The sequence below is a fragment of the Barbus barbus genome (assembly GCF_936440315.1).
Source record: "Barbus barbus genome assembly, chromosome: 24".
Taxonomy (NCBI): domain Eukaryota; kingdom Metazoa; phylum Chordata; class Actinopteri; order Cypriniformes; family Cyprinidae; genus Barbus; species Barbus barbus.
In genome coordinates this window covers 28,275,329-28,302,589 of record NC_136752.1, presented here as the reverse complement: position 1 = coordinate 28,302,589, position 27,261 = coordinate 28,275,329, and the positions used below count along the sequence as shown (strand labels likewise).

Below are 27,261 nucleotides of genomic sequence, written 5' to 3'. Positions count from 1 at the left end.
TAGAAAATACCATGTGGCCTTTTAAGAACCATTACATTTTTTTTGACTGACTTTTTTTTTTATTTTTTTTTATTTAACACATTTTCCACCCAAATGCTCTTTATTTTTAAATGTTTTATTACTACAATACAATAATACACTTCAATCAAATTAATAATAAAACATTTTATATATAATGCATTAAATATTTTTTAAATATTTGATTATTACTATACAATAATAAAATATCAAATAATAAGAAAATGTAATAATGACATTATTTTCGTGAAATCTAAGCAAATTTTGTGCCCTAAAAATAATAATTATTGTTGTTTTTATTAGATTTTAATATTTTATTATAGTTACAATACAATATTAAAACACTAAAGTAGTAATAAAAATAATTAAGACAATGTAAGCTTTAAGAACATTACATTTTCATTACGTGAATGAAAACTAAGCACATTTGATTACATACAACATATTACAGTAATTAAATATTAATAAGACGATGAAACTTTTTTTTTTTTAAGGAGTCATTTAATTTTTTTTGTATGACATTTTTTTTTTCCATGAAAAATAAGCTAATTTTGAGCTCAAATAACGCCCTTTATTAGTATTATTATTATTATTTTTTTAGTAGTAGTACAATACAGTAATACAGCTTTATTCGTTGTATTACCGTTAATAGAAACACTAACAAAATATTTTAGATTTTGTATGAAATATGACCTAGACTTCTTGACTTGGTTTTGTGAGATTCATGTGTCATAAACTGAGATCACAAACGCAGTCATAAAAATGAACGTCCTCACTGATGCCAGTATGTAATTTGGCAGGTCAATGAAGGTATAGATTTGAACCCTGTTCTCACACACTTCTGCTGTCCAGTGTGTGGTTGTGCAACCATAAACCTCCAGTGCCTGTTTGCTTCACCTGACCAACTGGCTTCACATAGAAACATGTACGAGCACTAATAGTGTTTGATATATGACTACGGTTTAAAATCACCTCAGTCCTCATGTAAGTGAGGCTCATAAAGAAACACCTCGGTCAAGGAAAAATGATATATATGTTGCATAAAGAAATAAGGCCTGTTTTTCATCATTTATTGCTCCGTTCTTGTTTTGACTTTGGGGTGAAACATGATCTGTTTTTGACCGGTTTTGCGAGATTCACTGAAAGAAAACCCTGACCTTTTTCAGGTAGTAATTTTACCTCCAAGCGTCAGGACAGACAGTGTCAGGTGTGTTTCTCGTGCATTTTCATAACACGCAACCCATTATAATCAGACATGTTAAAAACGTCATCATTTACTCGCCAAACCTGCATTACTTTCTTAAAAAGAGCGCGGGATATTCATGCATCACACCATCATTCATGGACCTTTATGGTGTTTTTCTTTTCAGCTTTTTGGGGCTTGATCTCCTTATTACCTGCTCTCATTGTATTGAAATAAAGCATGATTATTTTTGTATTCCACAGAAGAAATATGTGATAAGACAGGAATGCGTGAAGAAAAGCCAACGATCCAGTTTTAAAGTGTGGTTCAGTTCACTTGTGTTTGGTAGAACAAGATCTGTACTGATTTGCTCTCGAGCTTCAGTTCATTTATACAATACAATATTTTTAATGTATATTATTAGAACATATAGTTCTTTTCATTATATTGAAGGTTCTTAGGGAAACTGAAATAACCTTTTTGTTGCTGATAATCATTTAGTCTTTTAGTAGGTCAAACTTTTCTTTATTTTTCTCTTTTTGATTTGCATGTGCAATAATAATCTGCCTTCTCTTACTGTTTTGAGCATGGATTGGATTTTTGGATCAGTTTTTATGGTGTTAAAAGCAGCAGGATAGCTGATGTCTCGTGTTCATAGTGATGACGGCTCATATACGGCACAATTAAACGCGAGACGGGATGCCTGAGTATTGCAGTTTACCAAAATATTTAGGTGAAATCTCTCTTTCGTCCAGCATTGACGTCCTTTTGCAGGTTGCAGATATATTTTTAAACTCTAATCAGTACTAATGTTCACTACAGGCTGTAGTTTAATTTTTTAATTAGCAATACAAATCATCAATGTTGGTAAGTTATATGATTTGTGAAGCATTACCAGATGAATCTCGTGAAGACCGTTATTATTTAATGGCCGTAAAAAAATATTATGCATAAATAAATGATGCCTATTACAAGTTTTTTCCATGTTTTATTTTAATTTTTTTTTGCATTGGGACATTTTCATGGCAATTACATCAGCAAAAAATAAAACTATTATTATTAATAATATTATTGCATTGTGAAATTTTCATGACTGTTACCTTAATATGGCTGGATGTGCTTTGATTTTTTTTTTTTGTTTCCTCATTAAATGTGATTTTCATAAATGTGTAACAGAAAAGTTTATTTAAATCAGCCAAATTGAAAGCATGGGGTGCATTAATGAAAACTAAACCGTTAATATAGTATAGTATCGCTTTTTCTCCATGAGTGAAGATTATATATATATATATATATATATATACTTTTTTTTTAAGTTGTTTAATTGTCATATTAATTCAAAACGCTTCCTTTAGGGAATTTTTTTTTTTTTTTTTTTTCTCGATTTTAGGGTGAAATATGACCTGGACATAGTTGAGAGATTCCCCTTACCACCAGAGTACATGAAGTTTTGCTTTCTGTATGTGATATTAATTTCCTGTAAAAGCCCATTCATTTCTGGAGGTCAAAAAGAATTAACTCTGATAATGAGTGATGTGTCATTCAGTGTCATTTCTTTAATTTTAAGTGTTGGCGGTTGTTCTGGGGATGTGAAGGACTTGTGTGGTTGGCATCAGGAAATGCTACCTAACTAATGTAGTCTTATTAACTTTTTTTAGGGTTCATTGTTTATATATATTAGATTAAATTGATTTGATCACGTGACCAAACTTTCTCAGATTTGTGTTCATCTTTTCTTCATGTATGCTTTTTATTCTGTTCTGATATTTTGAGTCGATGAACTGTCTGTTAATGTCATCAGCACTGCTAAATACAGTTAGATGTTATTTTTCGCATCTTGAAGAGCCTCTTGTGTTTGTTGTGATTAGGTCTCCAATAAAGAACTGCAAGATCTTTAAAAGCTAAAAAAAGTTAAGATTGAAAGATGACTGGAAAGATATCCACCTTATTTTGCAAAGCGGAAGTTCCCTATTATCGGTAAATACAGTGGCATGCGAAAGTTTGGGAACCCCTTGCAGAATCTGTGAAAATGTGAATAATTTTACCAAAATAAGAGAGATCATGCAAAATGCATGTTATTTTTTATTTAGTACTGTCCTGAGTAAGATATTTTCCATAAAAGATGTTTACATATAGTCCACAAGACAAAAAAATAGCTGAAATTATTCAAATAACCACATTCAAAAGTTTGTGAACCCTTGGTTCTTAATACTGTGTGTGGTTACCTGGATGATCTACGACTGTTTTTTTGTTTTGTGATGGTTGTTCATGAGTCCCTTGTTTGTTCTGAACAGTTAAACTGAGCACTGTTCTTCAGAAAAATCCACGTCCTGCAGTTTTCCAGCATCTTTTGCATATTTGAACCCTTTCCAGCAGTGACTGTATGATTTTGAGATTCACCTTTTCACGCTGAGAATGATTGAGGGACTCAAACACAACTATTAAAAAAGGTTCAAACATTCACTGATGCTCCAGAAGGAAACACGATGCATTAAGAGCCGGGGGTGAAAACTTTTGAACAGGATGAAGATGTCCAAATTTTTCTTATTTTGTAGAAATATATATTTTTTCCATTTAGTTCTGCCCTTCTGAAGCAACAGAAGATACTTGCATGTTTCCTGGAAGACAAATTAAGTACAATTTACCTTGATCTTCAAATTCAAAAAGTTTTACGATTATGAATTTATATCTTGCAGTTCTTAGAAAAAAAGACAATTGTGAGATATAAACTGGCAATTGCAATGAAAAAAAGTAAGAATTGTAAGATAAAGAGTCACAATTTGAATTTTTTATTTCAAAACGAAAAATGTAAACTGAAAAAAAAATTAAATACGAGATGTAAACTCGGAATGTGAAAAAAGTCACAATTCTGTTTTTGTTTACATTTATGCATTTAGCAGATGCTTTTATCCAAAGCGACTTAAATTGCATTCAAGTTACAGTTTTTAAATTTTTTATCAGCTCTTGCTTTCCCTGGAAATCGAACCCAAGACCTTGGCGCTGCTAGCGCCATGCTCTACTATTTGAGCTACAGGAGTTTATTTAATATCTCGCTATTGATATGTGATGAGAAAAGGGAAAAAAAGTGAGTTTGGCAAAAGACTGATTCAATTTAACGACTTTTTTCTCGTAATTTAACGACTTTTTTCCTCATAATTTAACAACTTTTTTCCTCGTAATTTAACAACTTTTTTCCTCGTAATTTAACGACTTTTTTCCTCGTAATTTAACGACTTTTTTCCTCGTAATTTAATGACTTTTTGTCTCATAATTTAATGACTTTTTTCCTCGTAATTTAACGACTTTTTTCCTTGGAATTTAATGACTTTTTGTCTCATAATTTAATGACTTTTTTCCTCGTAATTTAATGTTTATTCTCAACATTTTATCTCGACTTGTTTCTTGAAATTTAACAACTTTTTTCTCTAAATTTAACTACTTTTTTCCTTGTAATTTAACGACTTTTTTCTCGTAATTTAACTACTTTTCCTCATAATTTAATGTTTATTCTCAACATTTTATCTCGACCTTTTTCTCGAAATTTAAGGACTTTTTTCTCGTAATTTAACAACTTTTTTCTCGTAATTTAATGAGTTTATTCTCAACATTTTATCTCGACCTTTTTCTCGTAATTTAACGACTTTAATCTCGAGGTGGTTTTATCATTGCTTGGCCCTAATCCTCTTCCGTACAATTGAGAAGATTTAAGATAAAGATTTTTATTGTTATTTTTAAAAAATCTTAGAAAAAAAGGTACAAAAGCTGTCACTGGTGGTACCATTTCACAATGTAAATTTAAGTACCTTTTTTACCCCTAAAGGGAGCATTATAGTACCTTAAAAATACATAAAAGCAACTAAAGTGCAAATATAAGTACCTAAATAGTACATGTTAGTAGCTTGTGGAAGAGTACCGGACCACTGACACCTTTTGTACCTTTTTTCTGAGAGTGGAGGTTGCTATGGTGTTCTGGATGGTTTTATGATGTTACTATGTGGTTGCTAGGGTGTTCTAGGTGGTTGCTAGGTGGTTTCCGACTGGTCTGTGGGTTCTTGTACACATGCTTCAAAGGCCTCGTTCAAATCTGATATTCTTTGTGTACAAAATAATCAACCAGACGGATGCAGACAGTAGATAAATGATCCGCCAACATCTTCCTTTCAGAGTCTGTGTGCGTTGCACCACAAGCGTTCTCAGACACTGTAAATAGCAGCCCCTCTTCATGCCACGCGACACGCATGCACATACGAGCTGACCTCGATTTCACACACGTCACGGAAAACAAAAGATACACAGAGAGGAAGCCGCGTGTGAGCTTCAGTTTGATTGATAGTGTTATCCAGTGATTTGGAGGACGTGGGCAGATCTTGTGTAACTGAGATTCAGCTTTCAGAATGCCTGTCTTGAGCGTCTGATGTATCACTGTACTGATGCCATCGGCCGGGTTTGACAGCTTTTTCCCACATCTACAAAAAACAACTCTTATATTGAGACTTTGATCTGTCTGTCTGTCTATTATAGAAGATTATTTCCACCACAGAATAAAAATATATAAAAAACAGTTATAAACGTGTGAGATATAAGCTTGCAATTGTAAGAAAAAAGTCCAAACTGTGAAAAAAAAAGTTGTGAAAACTTTATTTATTGATTGATTTGTTTTATTTATTACTACAGAATGGTTTTTTTTCTTCTTCTTTTTTATTTTTTTATTTCTGCCACTGAATAAAATGATAAAATTTGCAAGTTTTTATCTCACCACAATTTTTCTTACAATTCTGATAATAATTTAAAAAAAAAAGGTTCATTGTAGAAACAAAACAAGACTATGGAATTTTATTTTATATTATATTTTATTTTATTTAAATTTTATTTTATTTTATTTTATTGCCACCACTGAATAAAAGTATTAGTTGCTAGTTTTTAATCTCACAATTCTGACTATTTTTCTTACAATTGTGAGATACAAACTTGTAATCGCAAGAAAAAGTCTGAATTGGGAGATTTTTTATTCTTTTTTTATTATTCTTTTTTATTCCAAGATATGAACAGAATTTGGAGGAAAAAAAACACAAAACTAAACTGTGAGATAAAACAACACATCGACAATCCAGTTTTACAGTGCAATTCAGTTCACTTGTGTTCATTTTTAGTGTTTGGTAGAACAAGATTTTTACTGATTTGCTCTCGAGCTTCAGTTCAGTTACCAGGGCAGACATGGCCTAATGGTTAGAGTCAGACTTGAGACCCAAAGGTTGCAGGTTTGAGTCTCAACTCACTGCTGTGTGTGTGCACTATCTATCTATCTATCTATCTATCTATCTATCTATCTATCTATCTATCTATCTATCTATCTATCTATCTATCTATCTATCTATCTATCTGTCTTTCCGTCTGTCTGTCTATCTATCCGTCTATCCGTCTGTCTGTCTGTCTATCTATCCGTCTGTCTGTCTGTCTGTCTGTCTGTCTATCTGTCTGTCTGTCTGTCTGTCTGTCTATCTGTCCGTCTGTCTGTCTATCCGTCTGTCTGTCCGTCTATCTATCTATCCGTCTGTCTGTCTGTCTGTCTGTCTATCTATCCGTCTGTCTGTCTGTCTATCTATCCGTCTGTCTGTCTGTCTGTCTATCTATCCGTCTGTCTGTCTGTCTATCTATCCGTCTGTCTGTCTGTCTGTCTGTCTGTCTGTCTGTCTGTCTATCCGTCTATCTGTCTGTCTATCTATCCGTCTGTCTGTCTATCTATCCGTCTATCTGTCTGTCTATCTATCCGTCTGTCTGTCTATCTATCCGTCTATCCGTCTGTCTATCTATCCGTCTGTCTGTCTATCTATCGTCTATCCGTCTGTCTGTCTATCCATCTGTCTGTCTGTCTGTCTATCTATCTATCTACCTTTCTATGTATCTGTCTGTCTGTCTGTCATAAAAAAAAGTTTAAAAATCAAGAACTGTAGAAGAACAGTGATGCACAGTGAAAGAAACAACCAAAAAGATCAACAAAGGTGCTTTGTAGGACATACGTTATTGTTATACCACAATTTACCTTGTAGAGGTCTTGTAAATACCATGGTACATTAATCAGTCAGTATCAGTACCATGTTGTTTATCAAAGTAAGTGACTGTACCAAACTCTTCCAGAGCAGGCCGTACCTGCATTAGACTGACGTGTGTCTGTGTGTATCTGTGCTACATGAAGTCAAGTTTCCAGGTCGATCAGTATCTCTGCGGTCGCTCCCCACACACAGCCTCTCTGAATGACTCGATGAGAAGCAGCATGGTAAGACACCCACGGACATCATGTCTTTATCAGACATCCTCTACAGTCACCTGGGCTGAAATGAATGTTAAACCCCTCCTCAGCCATGTCTTTACTGCAACACATGTGACTTAGAAGAAACCGAGATGTAATGACTGAGTGTTTGGATCATTCAGCAGAAGAACTGAAAAGGTTAAATGTTTCCTTAATACCGTGAGAGAAAAAGACACACTGATGGTCTTGAAGACTCATCTCTGACTGTTGTCTTTAATAAAGCAGGTCAGACCACTTCCAATAAATGCTGCAGATTAACACTTTCTACAGGTCGAGAGGGAAATGTTTACTGACACAGTGTTTACTGTAATGTCCACATTTCTTATCACAGTTGCTTATGAAGCTAGTTTCTGTCTTGTACATAAAGAGAATGAAGTCTAATTTAATGACCATTATTTTTATTTTCATAACCCCCTCCCCCCAAAATGCAAACACGTTGTTTTTTAAATTGTAAAGCACTTTTGTTAATATACATCGCAGTAGCAGGCTATTTGTTTTTATGACTTTATGCAGATTTTAATAAAATTCGTGTGTTAGAGTAATGACAGTGCGGTACGTGTTTAATTGACGAAAATAATGGCAAAATGTAAAAAAAAATCATATTTGTCTGTTAAAACCGCTTCCTTTACTTTATGCAAAGTAGTTCCTTTTGTTTGACCTTGCGGTGAAATGCAGTCCGAGCACAGAAACAGATTTAACTCTACAGCGCCGCTGTCAAACAGAGACACCTGGCGGAGAGAAGCGGAACTGCAGCTTCATTACAGAACTGCACTCATATAGTCATCCCTTTATGGTTTTTATTTATTGTTTTATACAGTGGAACACACACACACACACACAAATCTGATTTTGGTGAATGTCAAAACAACTAAAGCATTTATGCATACGAACAGTTAATGTTTTTCCATATGTAATGCACACCCCGCCCCCCAGACTTGTCTAATTGGGCTGTCGTTAATAATAATAATATAATAATATTCCGGTGCGTTTTTATAAACTAACATGTTTTAACTAGTCACAATTTATTGAACAGTGTTCATGGCGCGAGACGCTTAAAATACGGTGAATTTGTCGCTATATGAAGAGGAATAAGGATAACAACAAAAATGTCTTCATATTGTGTTTCTGACATTTTTGGCAGCCCATATTTTATAAGAAAATCCGTTCTTTGTGTTCTACTGGGGAAAATCAAACAAGATCACATAAAGGTGAGAAAATGATCATTATATGGAGAGTCTTACAGAAAAGGCAATTAAGAAATTAGCATGAATGAAGATTCTGGGTCAACAGAGGAAATAACCAGTTTTCACAGTCTTAAAATAATTTGTGAAAGTAGGAATCAAGGAACTGAAACTAAAGTCTTAAAAGGGAGCAGAAAGTCTTATGGAGATGTTGGAAGTTGTCATTTCAAACTTGACTAATACAAGACATTTAGAAACCATATTGTGTTCCATTCAGTTTATATCTTGAATTTCACTTGCTTGGTCTTATTTACCTTCATTAAACCCTTAATGCATTATTTATTTGTATATTGGGACTAAATAATGTGAAGAGAATTGATTGGATATAGACTGAACAGAGAAAATTGCACTTGAAAAAGCCCATATAAAGCAGTGGTTCTCACTTGGGCCCCCAATAAGTTTTAAAATGTGTATGATAATAAAATCCTCATTAAAGTGCAATATAACACTAGTGTAGTCTACAACAGCAGGTGTGTTAATTTTTTGCAAGAGAAGTGTATATAGTCAGAAAGATTGAGTGAGATTAGGAAAATTGGCTAAATGTTTTTGCATAAATTTGAATCTGAAAATATCTTTAGCAATTTCAGGAATGGTGAATGAAGTTATCTGGGGAAAAAAAAAAAAAAAAAAAAAAAAAAAGGCAAAATACATTAAGTATTTATCGTTAGTTAATGCACTATTCTTAACGCTATAAAAAAAGGTTTCTCAGTTCATGTTATTGAATGATATAACCACATACCAAAATATCTTTTAGAAAACATCCAGTAGACAAAATTACAAGAGTTTTGAAAGCGATCCAAAATGTAAGATCTAATGGATCTTATATGCCAATACAATTCAATATGGCGTCGAATTTGACTAACTTTTGAAATAAAACACTTTAAACCCAATTTAGAAGACTTGCACTTTTTGTTCTAATGCATTTCACTGAAAACGAAAACAAGTGAATAAGCAAAGACAACACCAAAAATTCAGGTTTCACCACGTTTTAATTTCTGAAAAACAAGACAACATGCCTGCAGTCAGGCAAAGATCTTTCCCCTTCCATGCAGAAAGAAATCATGCTTGATTCAATCCAGCACAGCCAGCAGACTCAGTATCAGTGAAACACAGTGCTTATTGTGCTCAGACAATACTGCAATCCATGAACATCACATTACGTAAAAAAAACCAAAAAGGTACATTATGGCTCAAAACAGAGCAAAAGTAGACAGTATGCTTTAGTTACATTATGATTCTTTCAGGAATCATTACTGAGATCAGGTCAGCCTTCTACAGGTCAAAGAGAACGACAGGATGTTAAGGAATGATTACGGAAAAGTGATTTGGGAATTTTAGACAAAGGGGTTTAATCGACTTCCTCCATGCGAGAAGCATCATCGTCTCCTTCCAGAGGTGGCATATCTTCGGGAACTGGAGCAGAGCTTGGTTCTTCCACAGGTACGTCTTCATCTTCATCAATACCTGAAGACAAAAATGAGAATTAGTAACTGACCCAAATATATCAGGACTAAAACATGAAAAAAGAGGAAGTTAAACTTACCCAATCCCAGCTTGATCATTCTGTAGATGCGGTTTGAGTGCGTCTGAGGATCGTCCAATGAGAAACCAGAGGAAAGCAGCGCGGTCTCAAACAGGAGGATGACCAGATCCTTCACGGCTTTGTCGTTTTTATCCGCATCGGCCTTCTGCCTCAGGGTCTCCATGATGGGATGATCGGGGTTGATCTCCAGGTGTTTCTTGGCCATCATGTAGCCCATGGTGGAGTTGTCCCTCAAGGCCTGGGCCTTCATGATCCTCTCCATGTTGGCCGTCCAGCCGTAGGTGCTGGTCACGATACAGCAGGGAGAAGAAACCAGCCTGTTTGATACGGTGACCTGGGAAAGAATCAGATCAGCTTGAGGAACAGGAATTAAACTGGTAAGGCAAGTTCTGGTTGATCACTCAACAGTTACTCGCTGTTAGATCATACTTGTTAGTCACTCAATACAAATGCATGTCATTTGAAGGAAAAACGGCTACTAGGACTCAAGGTACACACTGGAATTAACATGTTTTCACACATTTGAGTCTGCAAGCGAAACGCAAACTCACAAAACAGTGCAAATGTCCATTACATAAACTCACCATCTGTGCAACTCTCACTAGGAATCCTGTTTATAACACAGTTTGGAAGAATTAATGCCTAATGGGGTGGATTAAGACCAAAATAAACTAGGTTTTCACATATTGGCACAAGTTTGGTTTTTATGAACAGCTGCATTACGCAAACACACCTTCTCTACTTTCTTGTCCAGAATCTCCTTCATGAGCTTGCAGAGGTTCTCAAACTTGGCCTTGTCTTCCTCCATCTTTTTCTTCTCATCTTCATCCTCGGGCAGCTCCAGTCCCTCTTTGGTGACGGACACCAGAGACTTGCCGTCGAAGTCCTTCAGCTGCTGGATGCAGTATTCGTCGATGGGCTCGGTCATGTACAGCACCTCGAAACCTCTCTTGCACACACGCTCCACAAAAGCAGAGTGGGCGACCTGGTCTTTGCTCTCGCCTGGGGAAGATCGACAACACCGATAAGACTTTATTGTATTCTTTAAAATAAGATTTGGGGTGGGGGAAGCTATTAAAAGTTTAAAAATAAATATTTAAAATGTTATTTGATAAAATGGTAATTGATAAGATTACTATTATTAAAGGTAAAAAAAAAAAGCCACTACAAATTACTGTAAATTCACAATGTAAAAAAAAAGAGAAAAAAATTAACATTAAAACTGTGAAATACTAATATTTATAGTGCTCTCATGTTCTTTATTTCCAAATGTTAACCCATTAAACTTTTTAAACCGAAAACCCCATGGAGCCCTTTAATTAAATTGCTTCTCTTCACAAATATGGGGAGATGGTTGACATGTTGCGTTCCCAAATGCATGTTAATGTCACACTAAGCCATATTGTGGTTTTGATTTTTCTATTAATTGTGCAGCCCTACTTTAAAAGCAGGTTGATGCTGATGAAGTCTTACCAGTGATGTAATAGATGGACTTCTGGTTTTCCTTCATACGGCTGACGTATTCTGTGAGGGAGGTCATCTCGTCACCAGATTGCGAGCTCTGATAACGCAACAGTTCTGACAGCTTCTTGCGGTTCTGAGAGTCCTCGTGGATGCCCAGCTGGAATTCACAGACATGTTAATACCACTTCTAATTTCCTTTTTTTTTTTTTTGGAAGTCATGAATCAAAGTCTTGCATTCTTACTTTCAGATTCTTGGAGAAGGCATCATAGAACTTCTTGTAGTTCTCCTTGTCCTCGGCCAGCTCGGCAAACAGCTCCAGGCACTTCTTGACCATGTTCTTGCGGATGACCTTGAGAATCTTGCTCTGTTGCAGCATCTCTCTGGAGATGTTGAGGGGCAGATCTTCAGAGTCCACAACACCACGGATGAAGTCTGGAGGGACAATGATTGGCTGTTAGTGAGACTGCACCATTTGAAACCTTCAGTCATCAAAACCCAAGTTGTTTAGCAGCAAAACTTAATTTGCAATGCATTCAATTTTTGTAATCATGCAAAAAGTATCATCGGGAAATAATGTGGAGCAGGACTTTGTAAAATCCATCAGGATTCGACCATGGAAAGTGCAACTACTTAACTTTTTGATTACGTCAGCAGAAATCAAGCAGCAAATAGGCAATTTCATGTTGAATTTAAGGGATAGTTCACTCAAAAATAATAAATGCCACTTATTCATCCTCATGTCTTTCCAAATTCATAATTTGGGTTTCGAAGATAAACCAAAATATGTTTTTTTTTTTTTTTTTAAAACCAGGAGAGGTTTTGGTCCATTGAAATTCCAGGTAACCAGAACGGCACCACTCATATGAAGGGAGCAGTTTTATTTAAGCTTTATATAAAAGGAACAGATTTATTTAGAGTTGAATTTTATTTACTGGAAATTCAATGGCAAAACCTCAAGTTTCATTAAAAATATCAATTTGTTTCAAATACGAACCACACAATCGTATGGGTTTGGAACGAAATGAGGGAGAGCAAATAGCCATTTTTATTTTTGGTTGAACTCTCTTGGCGCAAGACTACTTACTCAGATACTCTGGGATGAGCTCCTCACAGCTGTCCATGATGAAGACCCTTCTGACGTACAGCTTGATGTTATTCTTCTTTTTCTTGTTCTCGAAGAGGTCGAAAGGGGCACGGCGAGGGATGAAGAGAAGAGCGCGGAACTCCAGCTGACCCTCCACAGAGAAATGCTGAAGGACAATGCATAAGTGAGTATTTCATCAACTCTCAAACATTTAAGTGTGAATCTTGTTCTGCAGAACCCATTGTGTTACCTTGACAGCCAGGTGATCTTCCCAATCGTTGGTCAGGCTCTTGTAAAACTCTCCGTACTCTTCGTTGGAGATGTCGTCAGGGTTGCGGGTCCAGATGGGTTTGGTTTTGTTCAGCTCCTCCTGGTCGATGTACTTCTCCTTGATCTTCTTCGTTTTCTTCTTGTCCTTGTCTTTGGAGTCCTCTTCATCATCTGAGCCGACGTCCTCAATCTTGGGTTTGTCTTCACCTTCCTCCTTCTCCTCTTTCTCAGGCTTCTCCTCCTCTGCCTCGTCGTCGCTGATCTCCTTGTCGCGTTCCTTCTCCACCTGCGTGGAAATTGGTATTTTGCCATCACTCAACTACCAGAGCAATTTTATCAGAGTAATTCAACTCCACTAGTTAAACCGAATTCCACTTACGAAGAGTGTGATTGGGTATCCGATGAACTGGGAGTGTTTCTTGACCACTTCCTTCACTCTCTTCTCCTCGATGTACTCAGTCTGATCTTCTTTCAGGTGAAGAATGACTCTGGTTCCACGGCCAATGGGCTCACCTGGAGATCGGAAGGTGTGAGAACATCAGTCACCCTTAATACTGCACTTATGCCAAAGTAGGGGTGTGCAATATTGACAAATCTGTATTTTCTGGAATTTTAATCACTAATGATAATTGGATGATATTTTGCAGAGTGTGTTATTGTGCTGGTATCTTAAGGACTGCCGGCTCCTGAAGTTTTTGATATTCTTCATATTCTGTGTGGTTGTCAACTCACGCTGATAGAAATGAATCTTTTCCAATACATTTAAACTGATTTTTACATGTTTATGGGCATTTTAACCTTTATTTCTAGAAGTGTCCATTACTTTTGAGTCGAATTCTTACATTTAATAAGTGAATTAGAATAAGACATTTGGGCTGTTACCAAGCAAATGAAATCAACCAGAAGCTGCATTTAGATGCATTTACACACTGCAAGACATGAATGCATTTAACGTGCAATTACAAATACATTATATGATATTTAAAACGCTGAATACTGATATTTGAAGTCATTTAATAAGTTACTTTGAATGTCACATTAAAATCGCCAGTAGGTGGCAGCAAGTCACTTAAGTGGGTAATTGCAGTTAAAACCAGTGGTTTTCAAACCTGTCCTTCAAGCACCCCTACCCTGCACTTTTTGTATGTCTCCCTTGTTAGACACACCCAATTCAAGTCTTGCAGCAGGGCTCTCCAAACTCTGTCCTGCAGGGTTTAGCTCCAACTTGCCTCAACACGCCTGCATGGAAGCTTCTAGTATGCCTAAGACCTTAATTAGCTGCTTCAGGTGTGTTTAATTAGAGTTGGAACTAAACTCTGCAGGACACCAGCCCTCCAGGACCGAGTCTGGACACCCCTGTCTTACGGTCTCTACTAATGAGCTGATGAGTTGAATAAGGTGTATCTGATAAGGGAGACATACAAAATGTGCAGGGCAGGGGTGCTTGCAGGACACATTTGAAAACCACGGATTTAAACAATGTATTTATTCAGGGACAAAACACCATGTTGCTCAGAGATGCACAACAGCGCTATGGCTGCGTTTGGAATTATGTTGTCAAAATAGCGCAAAAACAGGAAATATGCATTTAAGATACAAGTCTGTTAACTTGTTTATTGAATTGTTGCAAAAAAAAAAAAAAAAAAAAAAAAAAAAAGTCACATTTGTAATCATGGTAATATTTGGGAAAAAAACAGCACTTTTCGTGTGAATTGGATTAACTATACAAAGTGATGTGTATGTGTATATATGTATATACACACACACTCTCTCTCTCTGCCCCTGCCACATTCTTAATGCATTTTAATACTGAATCATGCAGTGAAATAACACTTTAAAATGCATACGCGCACTAGTCTAGACTTCTCGTAATGTATGCGTGCACCCCGTTTTGAATGGTTTTTGCAAAATACTCAAGTCAAATCGCACATCGTTAAAACAACAATTACGATAATGAAGATGATATCGCACACCCTTACATCAAACGTGAGTTTGTAACGTACCATGGTTCACCTTGACCGTGAAAGAGCCACCAGCGGATGACTCCCAGGTGTACTGCTCATCATCGTTGTGTTTAGTGATGACCGTGACCTTTTCAGCCACCAGGTAGGCAGAGTAGAAGCCCACACCAAACTGCCCGATCATGGAGATATCTGCACCAGCCTGGAGAGATGAACAGGAAACATTAGAGACTAAATTCAATGGAGAAGTGTTGATAAATGCCAAAACTGGCAGACACATCACCTGTAGAGCCTCCATGAAGGCCTTCGTCCCGGACTTGGCGATGGTCCCCAAGTTGTTGATGAGATCGGCTTTGGTCATTCCAATACCGGTGTCAACAATGGTAAGAGTGCGTTCGTGAACATTGGGGGTAATGTCGATCTTCAGGTCCTTGCCGCTGTCCAGTTTAGTGGGATCTGTCAAGCTCTCATATCTGATTTTATCAAGAGCCTGTCGAATGGGGAAAAACAGGTTGATCGTGGGAACTATATAGTCTTATTGTTAGAGCTAGCCATATGACACTTTATATATATACATAAGTTTATCATTGGTCTTTACATCAGAGGCGTTGGAGATGAGCTCCCTGAGGAAGATCTCTTTATTGGAGTAGAAGGTGTTGATGATGAGAGACATCAGCTGGGCGATCTCTGCCTGGAAGGCAAAGGTCTCGGCCTCCTCCTCTTGGCGCATTTCTTCAGGCATCTGAGAAGATAAATTCAGATTATTATTATATCCGTGGACATGGTTTAACATGTTTACAAATTATATACTCTAACAACTGCACATTACTGATTTGTTTATAAAAATGTCTAAATTGAACAAACAAAGGGTTAAATGAAAATGAAAGCATCCATCACTTGTAGTACAGTTACACAAGACAAACCGACGCACAAAAGACCCGGATGCGGAAGAACATGGCGCAGAAGGACAATGAGCTCAACACGTGTTTTACTGATGCAATCCTTAAAATTAAATCGATTTAAACGTGTATTGCTTTTTTTAAACTCAACGGAATAAACACCATTTTCATGAGGCGTATTCAATAACTTTAAACGCTAATACAAGAACTTACATTAAAAAGATATGATTGCTTTTAAACACACCAACCACCCATTCCGGTCACGACTCTAATATACATTAACTTACATATAAATTACAGCAAGAAATATTGAAAGAGATGCTTAATAACCAGTAACTACACAAGCATCAGTTACAGCGTCGTAAACCACCGCACCTGCTCATCAACTCATTATATAGACATAAAACATAAACATCCTACATTAACGTACGATTATTTCAAAATATAAAAGAAAGTCGTCTTATGAAAGATGACCGAGTCTGTAGATCGGAGACAAATGACCGTTAACCGGCATCAGCATTATTACCACACCGGTCAAAGAGCGAATAAAATAAAGAATTCCGAAATTAAACGCCGTTCTTGTAATCTAGATTAATTCCTGAAATGATACAGAATCTTTTTAGATGCAGATCGACGGCTTACCTTGATTAGTTTCGTTGGTTTTTGCTGGTTTAATCGCCACAGAAACAGCTGATCTCCCCTACACTGATACTCAGGGAAGCAGAGAGGAGAGAACCCCGCGTGCGCGCCGCTTTTCTTTATACTCCGCCTCTGTATCCCTCCGCGTTGACTCACTCTGATCAGCAACAAACACAAACTACAGTTTTATTTGTGTACAAAACATTTATTCCCGGCTACAAATGCAGTATTTTACTAGCTGCATCAGATGTAAATAACGTCCAACTGAAATAATATAATAATACGTTTATTGAGAATCACTTCATAAAATACAAGAAACAATAAAAACACATTTTAGAATTTAAAACAGTCTGTTATTTGAGATTCATATGAATTTTTCCTGCAGGAAAGGACCCGGATTGAGCTTATTTTTTATTTAAAACAATTCTGTTTCTTAGTAAAACCATGCGATTTCTTTGCACATGATTGTAAATAAACCATAAACATGTTAGGTAACTATAATAATATCTGTGATATTTAATAAATGTTTGATTGTTAGACAGAGAACATCGAATTGTTATAAAAACAGGTAACGTTTGGAAAGATGCGCTTCGCCTGATAGGTGACTCTTTATATAATTTTCACCTTGTCAAAATATTTTGTGTCATTAAAATATGAAATAGTCAAATGGTCAGAGAACGCAGTGAAATAAATGGCCATTACGAAGCATAATCGACTGCACTATGTTTTGCATCGGAAGCACATCAGGCGGTGGAACTAGCGGTGCTTTGTCTCGTTCCAGCACTTTCCATGAAAATCCCGCCTTCGCTTACGTCACCTGTCACTCAAATGCAGTTTGCGGCCCTAGAAGGACCAATCTGAAGAAACTTCTGGTTTAATTCCACACTAAAATCAACAAGATATTATTTCTTAATGTCCGTAAAAATACGTTTGATTTATTTCGATTTTCAGGGTAAATTCGCCCCGGAAAATTGATTGACCGTTTTGTTAGATTTAACCAGAGATACATTTAATTTTAATATTTGTATCGGTTTTGTCAAGTTATATCATATTTGTATAATATTGTTGTTCATATTTCATGCGCAATTAATTAAATACAAATATAAAGCTTGAAAGTTAATGAATAATTCTGACATTCCGAGTTCATGTTTTATTTAGAATCAACAGAGAATATGGGTAATAATACGCAATAATAATAATAATACGTAAAGAACAGTAAAACAGTAGGAAAAACTATTTTTTAACAGCGATATGTGCAAATGTTTCACAGACTTTTATTAAGTACATGCTGAATGTAATTCTGTATGTTAAAAATAACTGTAAAATGTAATCTGAAAATCAACAAACAAGATCATGGTATCATATCCCACACCAAGAAATTCTAATACCAAACCTATTGTATAAATACATTTTAGCTTTTTTATTTTTTTTTATTATTTTGTTTATATAAATCAAAGGTCTTTTAACTTGCCCGATATTTTCCCATAATTCCATTTCACCGGAAACTGCAGGTTCGATTGCTCGTTGCTTTTATCACGGATCCGGTGAACTTTCCGTGTGAGACGCGAGTTGATATCGATTTGGTTTGAGTGAGTATGATTTATTGAAGTATTGGTTATCGTTTTGAGTTCATATTTTCATTGTATCGTACAGGAATTTGATAAAACGTGTTAATCTGTTGAGAGAGGTCAGAATAAAGGTATTTTGTGACCGTTAGCTCGCGGCTAGCAGTTGCCCGGTCTGACTAAAATGATTCCCGCTGGCATTTTCTGACAAAACGGTCTGATTTATGGGTTTAAAATCACTACATTTAATACAAGCAACACAATTTCTGCGCTATACACAATTTTAGCTATCATACACCTGTTTATTTGGTTAGCTAACGTCAATGGTTAGTCACATTGGGAGACGTTACACCAACGTGTAATCGGCCTTTAAATTGTTTTAAGACCTTTCATCTAATTTCAGCACATTCAGGTAATCTCTGATCGATTTCAGTCCTTTAAGATCAGTTCAGGTTGATTTTCAATCCTTACAATATTTCAAGACGATTTCAATACTTTCAGGTTTATCTTTCAGTTTATTGTTGCTTTTTTAGAGGACAGTTTATTAAAATATAGGGAATTTAATGTTTTTTTAGAGTAGATTAAGCTTTATTTCAAACCTTTAAACTGATTTCATGTTGATTTTAGACCTTTCAGGTGGTTTCAGGTCGAATTCAGGCTGATTCACAGCTGTCCGTTGATTTCACATCATCCTGAAATCAGCTGATTGGTTTGTCAAGATTTTCTGATTTGGTGTTTATTTTTGGTGCTTATGTGCTGTAAATTAAATGCATTCAACATAAAATTGAACAGCTTTAGATGTAGACTCACGTAATAGTACTATATGTGACCCTGGTCTACAAAACCAGTCATGAAGTTGAGATTTATACATCTGAATAAATAATCTTTCCATTGATGCATGGTTTGTTAGGATCGGACAATATTTGTCTGAGATACAACTGTTTGAAAGTCTGGAATCTGAGGGTGCAAAAAAATCTAAATATTGAGAAAATCACCTTTAAAGTTGTCCAAATTAAGTTCTTAGTAATGCATATTACTAATCAGAAATGAATGCAATTTGATATATTTACAGCATGAAATTTACAAAATATCTTTATGGAACATGATCTTTAATTAATATCCTAATGATATTTGGCATAAAAGAAAAAAAACAATAATTTTGACCCATACAGTGCATTTTTGGCTATTGCTACAAATATACCCCAGCGACTTAAGACTGTTTGTCTTGTAAGCAGTGTGTGTATTATAGCAGCCTAAACATTGTATAAATCCCAGTTAATGATGTGTTTGTCTTCTATTTAAGGTGGGTGTTCTGCCCAAGATGTCTTTCCCTCCTCATCTCAACCGGCCACAAATAGGCATCCCAACGTTGCCGCCAGGAATCCCTCCACCACAGTTTGCTGGGTTTCCACCATCGATGCCTCCTGGTAATCAAGATAAACTAGATTTATCAGACCTTGTGTAGGCGTATAAGTGTTCATGTGGCTCAACTATTAGATCAGAGAGTTAGCAACAGCGAGATCATGGGTTTGAATTACATGGAACACATTCTGGCAAAATATATACCTCTAAGTTGCTTTGGCTAAAAGCGTCAGCCAAATGCATGCATGTTGATTATAATGGCAGCTTTCATGGAAATCCAGAGCATTCAGTGAGCTTTTATGAAAGTGTTAACTGTTACAACTTGATTATAACAACAGCGTATTCAAAGTTTGAATAACAGATTTGTCGTCATGCTTAATGTAACATTTTTAAGGAAGGTTATGGTTTCAGTTTTTTTTTATTTGGAGAGCATTAGATATGTTATGCATTGCTAGGTGAACAGTTTCTATGTTAAATGAGACTAAATGATTATAAAATGTAACTTTGACAAATTCAAATTAGGGTGAACATTATTTTCAGATGTTGTTGATTTTTCTCCTTTCTAGGAACCCCAATGATTCCTGTCCACATGGGCATTATGACTCCAGCCCCTGCGGTAATGTTATTTAATTATAGAAAAATTAAATTTCTTTGAATTAGTTTAGTCATTTCCAGTCTAAGTATATACATATATATGTAAGAAAGTATTTTCCACTATAAAAAGTATTGCTATATTATAGGGCTGGGTTAAAAATATTGATATCCAAATTTTATTTGATTCTCATTCTGAAGAACTGATATCGATACTTAAATCCCAAGAATTGATCTTTTAGTCCATTTTGTTTTTTTTTAGTTGATGCATGAATAAACCCTCACTAAACATTAATTGTGCACACATCCCATATAATAATCACAATAAGCTTTTACTTTTGATATGAAAGTCAATTAAAAATATATTTTTGGCATGCTTTAAAGCAGGGGTATTCAAGTTCAGAGGCCAAGCAGGGCACATTTAAACTACACAGGATGCGAAGGGCCACAAATTACAATTTGCATCATCAGACTTTAAGACAATATTTGCAGATTTACTGATTTAGAAATACAGTTTATTACTGATGTTTATTTACTGAAGTCTTGCTTGTCCTTGTCCATATTTAAAATAACACTGAGCATGAAAATATATTTTTTAAAGAGTAAAAATCTGGAACAAAAAAATTGGATTAAAAGTTTGTTTTGCTATATTGAACAGAGTATTAAAGAAACTCAAAATGCTAAAACTAAAAACATTCTTGAGCAAACATAGTTCACAGAGTGCTTTAGAAAGAAGTATTATTTTTCTTATTTATATTAACTATATTGTATCAATATTTTATTTTTAAAATAGATATCACTTTTCTCCCACCATGATTCTCTAAACAGAATAACATGCAATTTACTAGAGTTTCTAGAAAAAATAGCTGCTGTCTATTTTAGAATGCAATATTCAACGAATTGATTGTTAAACAAATGATTCATAACTCATAACTTCATGACATGCTCATAAAGACTTCACTTGTTTCATTCCTGAATGAATCAATGTTTTTTGAACGAATCTGTGTAAGTCACTTGTCTCCACCTGCTGGCATTAAGTTGTAATTGATACAATCGTTCTTTGAAGCAACATCACTTTCAAAAAGGTGATTTATTCTATTTCGATCGCTTCTGTAGACAGCAGTGTTTATATCCGAACTATACACTTTTATTCCAGTACTTCTGTGATTATTTGAATGTTTGTAACACCGAAATAACGATACAAAAGACTTTGTAAAGATGTTTCATACAAGTAAACTGCTCTCTCTGGATCAGTGGCAGCGCGAGCACAGATTTGAACGTTACATTGTGATTTAAGGCTTTAATAGACATGAATCCTGTCATTTATGAACAAGATTGCGTTGGGGATTGAATCTTTTTCGCGATCTGGCTATTTATTTAAATATCCAACAGTAGCCTATACGACAAACATGCGTTGTGACAATATATGGTTTAACTGTGTTTTTCAAGCCATCTCCGGTATTTTCATTCATATTTATAATCCAATGATAATCGACATTGCCTTTATCATAAATAATATACACTCACCTAAAGGATTATTAGGAACACCTGTTCAATTTCTCATTAATGCAATTATCTAATCAACCAATCACATGGCAGTTGCTTCAATGCATTTAGGGGTGTGGTCCTGGTCAAGACGATCTTCTGAACTCCAAACTGAATGTCAGAATGGGAAAGAAAGGTGATTTAAGCAATTTTGAGCGTGGCATGGTTGTTGGTGCCAGACGGGCCGGTCTGAGTATTTCACAATCTGCTCAGTTACTGGGATTTTCACGCACAACCATTTCTAGGGTTTACAAAGAATGGTGTGAAAAGGGAAAAACATCCAGTATGCGGCAGTCCTGTGGGCGAAAATGCCTTGTTGATGCTAGAGGTCAGAGGAGAATGGGCCGACTGATTCAAGCTGATAGAAGAGCAACTTTGACTGAAATAACCACTCGTTACAACCGAGGTATGCAGCAAAGCATTTGTGAAGCCACAACATGCACAACCTTGAGGCGGATGGGCTACAACAGCAGAAGACCCCACCGGGTACCACTCATCTCCACTACAAATAGGAAAAAGAGGCTACAATTTGCACGAGCTCACCAAAATTGGACGGTTGAAGACTGGAAAAATGTTGCCTGGTCTGATGAGTCTCGATTTCTGTTGAGACATTCAGATGGTAGAGTCAGAATTTGGCGTAAACAGAATGAGAACATGGATCCATCATGCCTTGTTACCACTGTGCAGGCTGGTGGTGGTGGTGTAATGGTGTGGGGGATGTTTTCTTGGCACACTTTAGGCCCCTTAGTGCCAATTGGGCATCGTTTAAATGCCACGGCCTACCTGAGCATTGTTTCTGACCATGTCCATCCCTTTATGACCACCATGTACCCATCCTCTGATGGCTACTTCCAGCAGGATAATGCACCATGTCACAAAGCTCGAATCATTTCAAATTGGTTTCTTGAACATGACAATGAGTTCACTGTACTAAAATGGCCCCTACAGCCACCAGATCTCAACCCAATAGAGCATCTTTGGGATGTGGTGGAACGGGAGCTTCGTGCCCTGGATGTGCATCCCACAAATCTCCATCAACTGCAAGATGCTATCCTATCAATATGGGCCAACATTTCTAAAGAATGCTTTCAGCACCTTGTTGAATCAATGCCACGTAGAATTAAGGCAGTTCTGAAGGCGAAAGGGGGTTCCTAATAATCCTTTAGGTGAGTGTATTATCTGCCTCGTTCTGTGACGAAAACCGCACATCAGCTCACAAAGTGAATTTATTTCATACACTCGACTGCTGTGGAGTAAAATCATGTTGTCTTTTGTTGGACAGGGCTTCTCTTAAGTAGTTTGGGGCGTGCCGCACGTGGTTACAGCGCTTGCAGAGATCGATGATTGTATAGGCTACATTTAATTTTTAAAAATCAAACTGCCAAATATTTTGAGCTCAAACTGTAATAAAAATACATTAATCTTCAGCATGACGCGTGCCACAAAATTAATGCAGACTGTTGAGTACCCCTGCTTTAAAGGGTCATGAAACCCTAAAACATTTTTTGAGATATTAACATGTTGCACATCAGTGAAAACAACTGTAGCACTTGTCTATTATTAAGGGAAAAGTTTTTTTTTTTTTTTTTTTTTTTTTTTTCGTTTTTTTGGAACCATATCGTTCTTCCGGTTCAAAAAAGCCAACGTCACTAAAAGTGATGTATATTTGCTAATTTAGAGTGGTGAGTGGCTGGAGAGTGCGCGTCTGTCATCAGTTTTCTGAGCTTTTCTCAGTATTATTCATGAGAATGTGCTGTATTATGCATGAGGTCGTATTACAGCAGAGAATTTAAAATCTCATGAAAGAGCTTCCATGCTGTCACAATATTTCAATATGTAACAATGCCTGGAGCACGCGTGAGAAGTGCAGTTTCTGCGCTGAACGCCGCGATGAGTTTAACAACACTCGTTGTGCGGATCATAGTTCATATCCGGACTGGAGCAAGCATGTTTCAAATTTTTGTGAACACATTTCATATTCTCTCATGCTCCAAAAATGAACCAGCTCCTATACACACACATCATGTCTTCAAATGAAATATGCGCAAATAAGGGCACTGATACAGCGGCACCTCTGATCATGAACACGATGGATTATTGTGATACACAGCAAACAATGATAGACTGAAAAGTAAACAAAGTTAACTACGCCTTTATTTTTTAGGTTTTAAACTGATGCGTGTCATTTGTTCTCAGAATGTAGTGCTGGTAAATGTGAAAATATTATTAGATGTTGTTTTCATTTTCATATAGTCCAATATCTCTGCTGATGTCAATTTTCAAATAATAATTTATCATTGTTCATTGTGGTTGTTAGTAGTCTTTAATAAGACTTCTTGGGAGTTCATTATCATTATATTTTTAAAACGTATCAAGGTAGCCCCTACCTCCGTTGTTTTTTTTTGTTTTTTTTCTCTGCTCAGTTTATTATTATTCATTTGTCTGTATAATGAGTGTGTTGTAGGTCTGTGTTTTATTGGTTGTTTTCTCCCCTCTTCACTCCCACTTTTCCACAGCTTTACATGCCTGTTTCTGGAGTCTTTTTCAAATCTAAGGTGTGAAAGACCAGTGCTAAAACAGGGAGGTTTCATGACACTTTAATGTGGTGTGACAGTTTAGTACTAGTTACAGCACAAAATAAACATGAATGAACGTCAGAAGGTGTTGAAAGAAACCGTACAACTTACTGAAATGTATCCTGTCTTATGTAATTATTCAATCAGTGTTTCAACCACAGAGATATGTCACTAAAACAGCTTGTAAGCAATGTCACATAACATCATTTATTTTAGGAAAATCGTTCAATGTCTATAATTTTTGTTAGTTAGCTAGAAAACAATAACTTTAGAGAGGAGCCGTTTGCTAAATATATGCACTACATAATTAGAAAAATAGTTATATCGTTACAATATACATTTGAAACTTAATTATATTGTTGAGTGTTTTATTGTATCTAATATAAACATAAATGCTGTTAATTTTAATCTGTCAGGGATCTCTGTATATTTTAAAGCATTTGTTGAGAGATTATTTTCCTTAAGAAAAATTGACATACTATATCCTATAGAACTGAATCAAAATCAAATCAGTTTGTGAAATCTGTCTCAATACCCAGCCCTAGTGTTTTACTTTGTTCTGAAGTATCCATCTCTTTATATATTTGCTCAGATTCCATTGCTTTGAAGTAAATTCAGAGTGTTTTATAACTGTAGAATTAAATAACAATCTCGTTAAAACCAGGCATGTTTTCAACTTTGTTTTTCAATAAATGAACACAAGGAATAAAGATATTTAACAATTTATTTATATGGAACAATGCATACTAATAAAAAGCAATATTTATTTGCATATGTTTGTACTAAAATATCTTATGCAAAATATGCTATGGAGATGCATCCTATTGAATCAGATTTTCATAGAGAAGCCATATCTCATTTTTATATCAGTCACCATCACATTAGTTTTTTTGTCACATGGCTACATATTAAAGGATTAGTTCACTCGTTATATAAATTTTCTGATAATTTACTCACCCCATGTCATCCAAGATGTTCATGTCTTTCTTTCTTCAGTCGAAAAGAACTTAAGGTTTTTTAAGGAAAACATTCCAGGATTTTTCTCCATTTAGTGCAGGGGTTCCCAAACTTTTGCATTCCACGACCCACCTACAGAAGTATAATCTTTTTCACAACCCACCAAAATATTTGAGATAAAAAACAATTGACATTACTTTAAGCTTAATCTTAATTAAAAGTTTCATATGGCAGAAATTATTTAAAAAAAAAACAACTTTTATTTTATAGTAGGATACAACTGTAAAATTTCACTAATATCTAAGTTTTAATTTCTTTGTTTATAGATGTTAAAATATGAAACATGTACATAAAAACTCGAAACCGCTCGCTCCGGTGAACTGTAATCCGCTATGAGTGTTGTCAAACTCATCGTGAGGTTCAGTGCAGAAAATGCAGCCCTGATCTCACGGCAATTGTGAGGTCGTACGAATTTGCCACCTCGTAAAATACGTACAAATTGGTCTTGAGATAGCGTTGAAAAATGCATGCATGATCCTTGTGTGAGTAGGGGAGAGCGGAGCACAACCCACCACGTTTTATAGCAAAGCATAAGAGACAAAGCAGATCTAAAACAGTTTGGAGATTAAAATAATTGTGAAATAGGTAAAAATAATAAACGTGTCTCATTTTAAATACTAAAAACCGAGATGACAAATTTACTGTCAGAAAAAGTAGTCAGAAATGTACTTTTGCAATGTTCAGCAATATCTTCAAAAGATTTTTGAACTTTGGCACATTTTTTTCTCTATTTAGAGATGAGATGGCGAGGAAATAATACGGGATTTTGTAAATTGTATTATGTGGAAATGTTGAAATCCTGTAGTGTTACAACCCGTACATGTGAAATGCTGTTTACAGACCGTTTCCTTATTGGTAGGTAGCCAAATGCATATGAAGGAACGAAAACGGCGTTCAAACTGACGATAGAAATGAATGAACATAGCCTACCTGAAACAGTTTTCGTAACATTTGAATTTTTCTGTGTATGCAATCTCATGCAGAATGCAGCTCATTGAAGTGAGCGAGTTTCTTCTCATTAAAGGCAAGGTATGCAATTTTTCAAAAACATTTTAGAAAACTGAGTCGGGGCCGAGTCCCAAAACAATCTTGTAGCCAATCAGCATTAAGGGGTGTGTCTACTCATGATATGGAGGAGAGAGCGTTCTGTAAACAGCCGAGCGACAGAAAGATAGAGATGGCGGATAAAAAACAAAAGAGGAAAACATCTGCAGAATGATAAGGCAAGAAGTAGGACCCGTGTAAATATCGGATCAGCTTTCCAGCGCTGGAGAGAACTCAAGGAGCGAAAGGCCTGCGATCGGATGCCGAGGTTACTTTGTTTCTTCTCGATACGAGTACACCGTATCTACACCGGACGTGGCGCAACCGCTAAAGTCTACCTACACTGGACGCATGTATTTCAGCTGAGAATATAGTTGTTTAAAACTCAAATCTGCAGTTTATTTATAAAAACAGCGTCTATTTGAAAATGTGCTTAGCCGATTTCGGAGCCATGAGCTCCATGAGATCAGCGGGCGCTCACTGCTCATGTATCCCGAAGAAAGGAGCATAACCTCGGCTAGTCCTTCTGACTAGGGGTCGACCGATATGTGTTTTTCAGGGCCGATACCGATATATATGTCTGGTGTAAAAATGAAAATGTCAAAATTAAGAATAACAAGGGCTCTGACAAAAACCGCCTTCCCTAGTGTTGGTTGGTTGCACTTCTTACTCTTGTCTTCCCCCATGCATCCATCTACAATAAGGGTAATATATAAAGAGAGAGTTAAAAGTGGGGCCACTGCATGCTTCATGATTAAGCCTATGAATACTAAATACTACAGCTAAACAGCTTGGGGAAATGTAAGTATTTGGCTTCAATAATTTACATGTTAGAAATGTATGTGTAATAGCATAACCTCTCATAATTCTTCATTAATTATTTTCGGTTGACTAAATCATAACCTACAAGAGGGGACTATTCAATTCATCATCTAATGCACATCAGTTGAT

The 27,261-nt window shown here is 35.9% G+C and overlaps 2 protein-coding genes across 9 annotated transcripts in view; one reads left to right on the top strand and one right to left on the bottom strand.

Annotated features, from left to right (window-relative positions):
• Nucleotides 1–9,719: 9,719 nt before the first annotated feature.
• LOC306844089 (heat shock protein HSP 90-beta-like) lies at nt 9,720–16,991 on the bottom strand. Its single transcript, XM_079375988.1, has 12 exons — nt 16,614–16,991; nt 15,671–15,814; nt 15,356–15,562; nt 15,115–15,274; nt 13,491–13,624; nt 13,092–13,397; nt 12,842–13,007; nt 11,999–12,189; nt 11,766–11,913; nt 11,026–11,294; nt 10,293–10,626; nt 9,720–10,213 (listed from the first exon to the last, which is right to left on the bottom strand). Exons 2-12 carry the CDS (start codon nt 15,812–15,814, stop codon nt 10,098–10,100), a joined length of 2,175 nt encoding a protein of 724 aa, XP_079232114.1. The 5' UTR covers nt 16,614–16,991; the 3' UTR covers nt 9,720–10,097.
• Nucleotides 16,992–18,102: 1,111 nt separating this feature from the next.
• The window catches only part of LOC306844088 (RNA-binding protein 25-like), a 28,246-nt gene continuing 19,087 nt past the window's right edge, over nt 18,103–27,261 (top strand). For 4 of the 8 annotated variants that reach the window (XM_079375985.1, XM_079375983.1, XM_079375981.1 and 1 more), the window contains exons 1-4: nt 18,118–18,199; nt 19,479–19,602; nt 20,104–20,153; nt 24,190–24,228. In XM_079375985.1, the coding sequence (XP_079232111.1) occupies nt 19,497–19,602; nt 20,104–20,153; nt 24,190–24,228 (195 nt within the window). In that variant the 5' untranslated portion in view covers nt 18,118–18,199; nt 19,479–19,496. Of the gene's footprint in view, nt 18,200–19,478; nt 19,603–20,103; nt 20,154–24,189; nt 24,229–27,261 lie in introns of all 8 variants that reach the window. The other 4 variants (XM_079375987.1, XM_079375986.1, XM_079375984.1 and 1 more) reach the window with 2 other exon arrangements.

What these genes read in the sequence shown, in the direction of transcription:
- LOC306844089 (XM_079375988.1), bottom strand. Translation starts at nt 15,814, where the DNA reads ATGCCTGAAGAAATGCGCCAAGAGGAGGAGGCCGAGACCTTTGCCTTC. An exon ending in TCATCTCCAACGCCTCTGAT is followed by an intron (nt 15,563 to 15,670) that starts GTAAAGACCAAT and finishes CCCATTCGACAG; the next exon opens with GCTCTTGATAAAATCAGATA. An exon ending in CACGGTCAAGGTGAACCATG is followed by an intron (nt 13,625 to 15,114) that starts GTACGTTACAAA and finishes TCCGATCTCCAG; the next exon opens with GTGAGCCCATTGGCCGTGGA.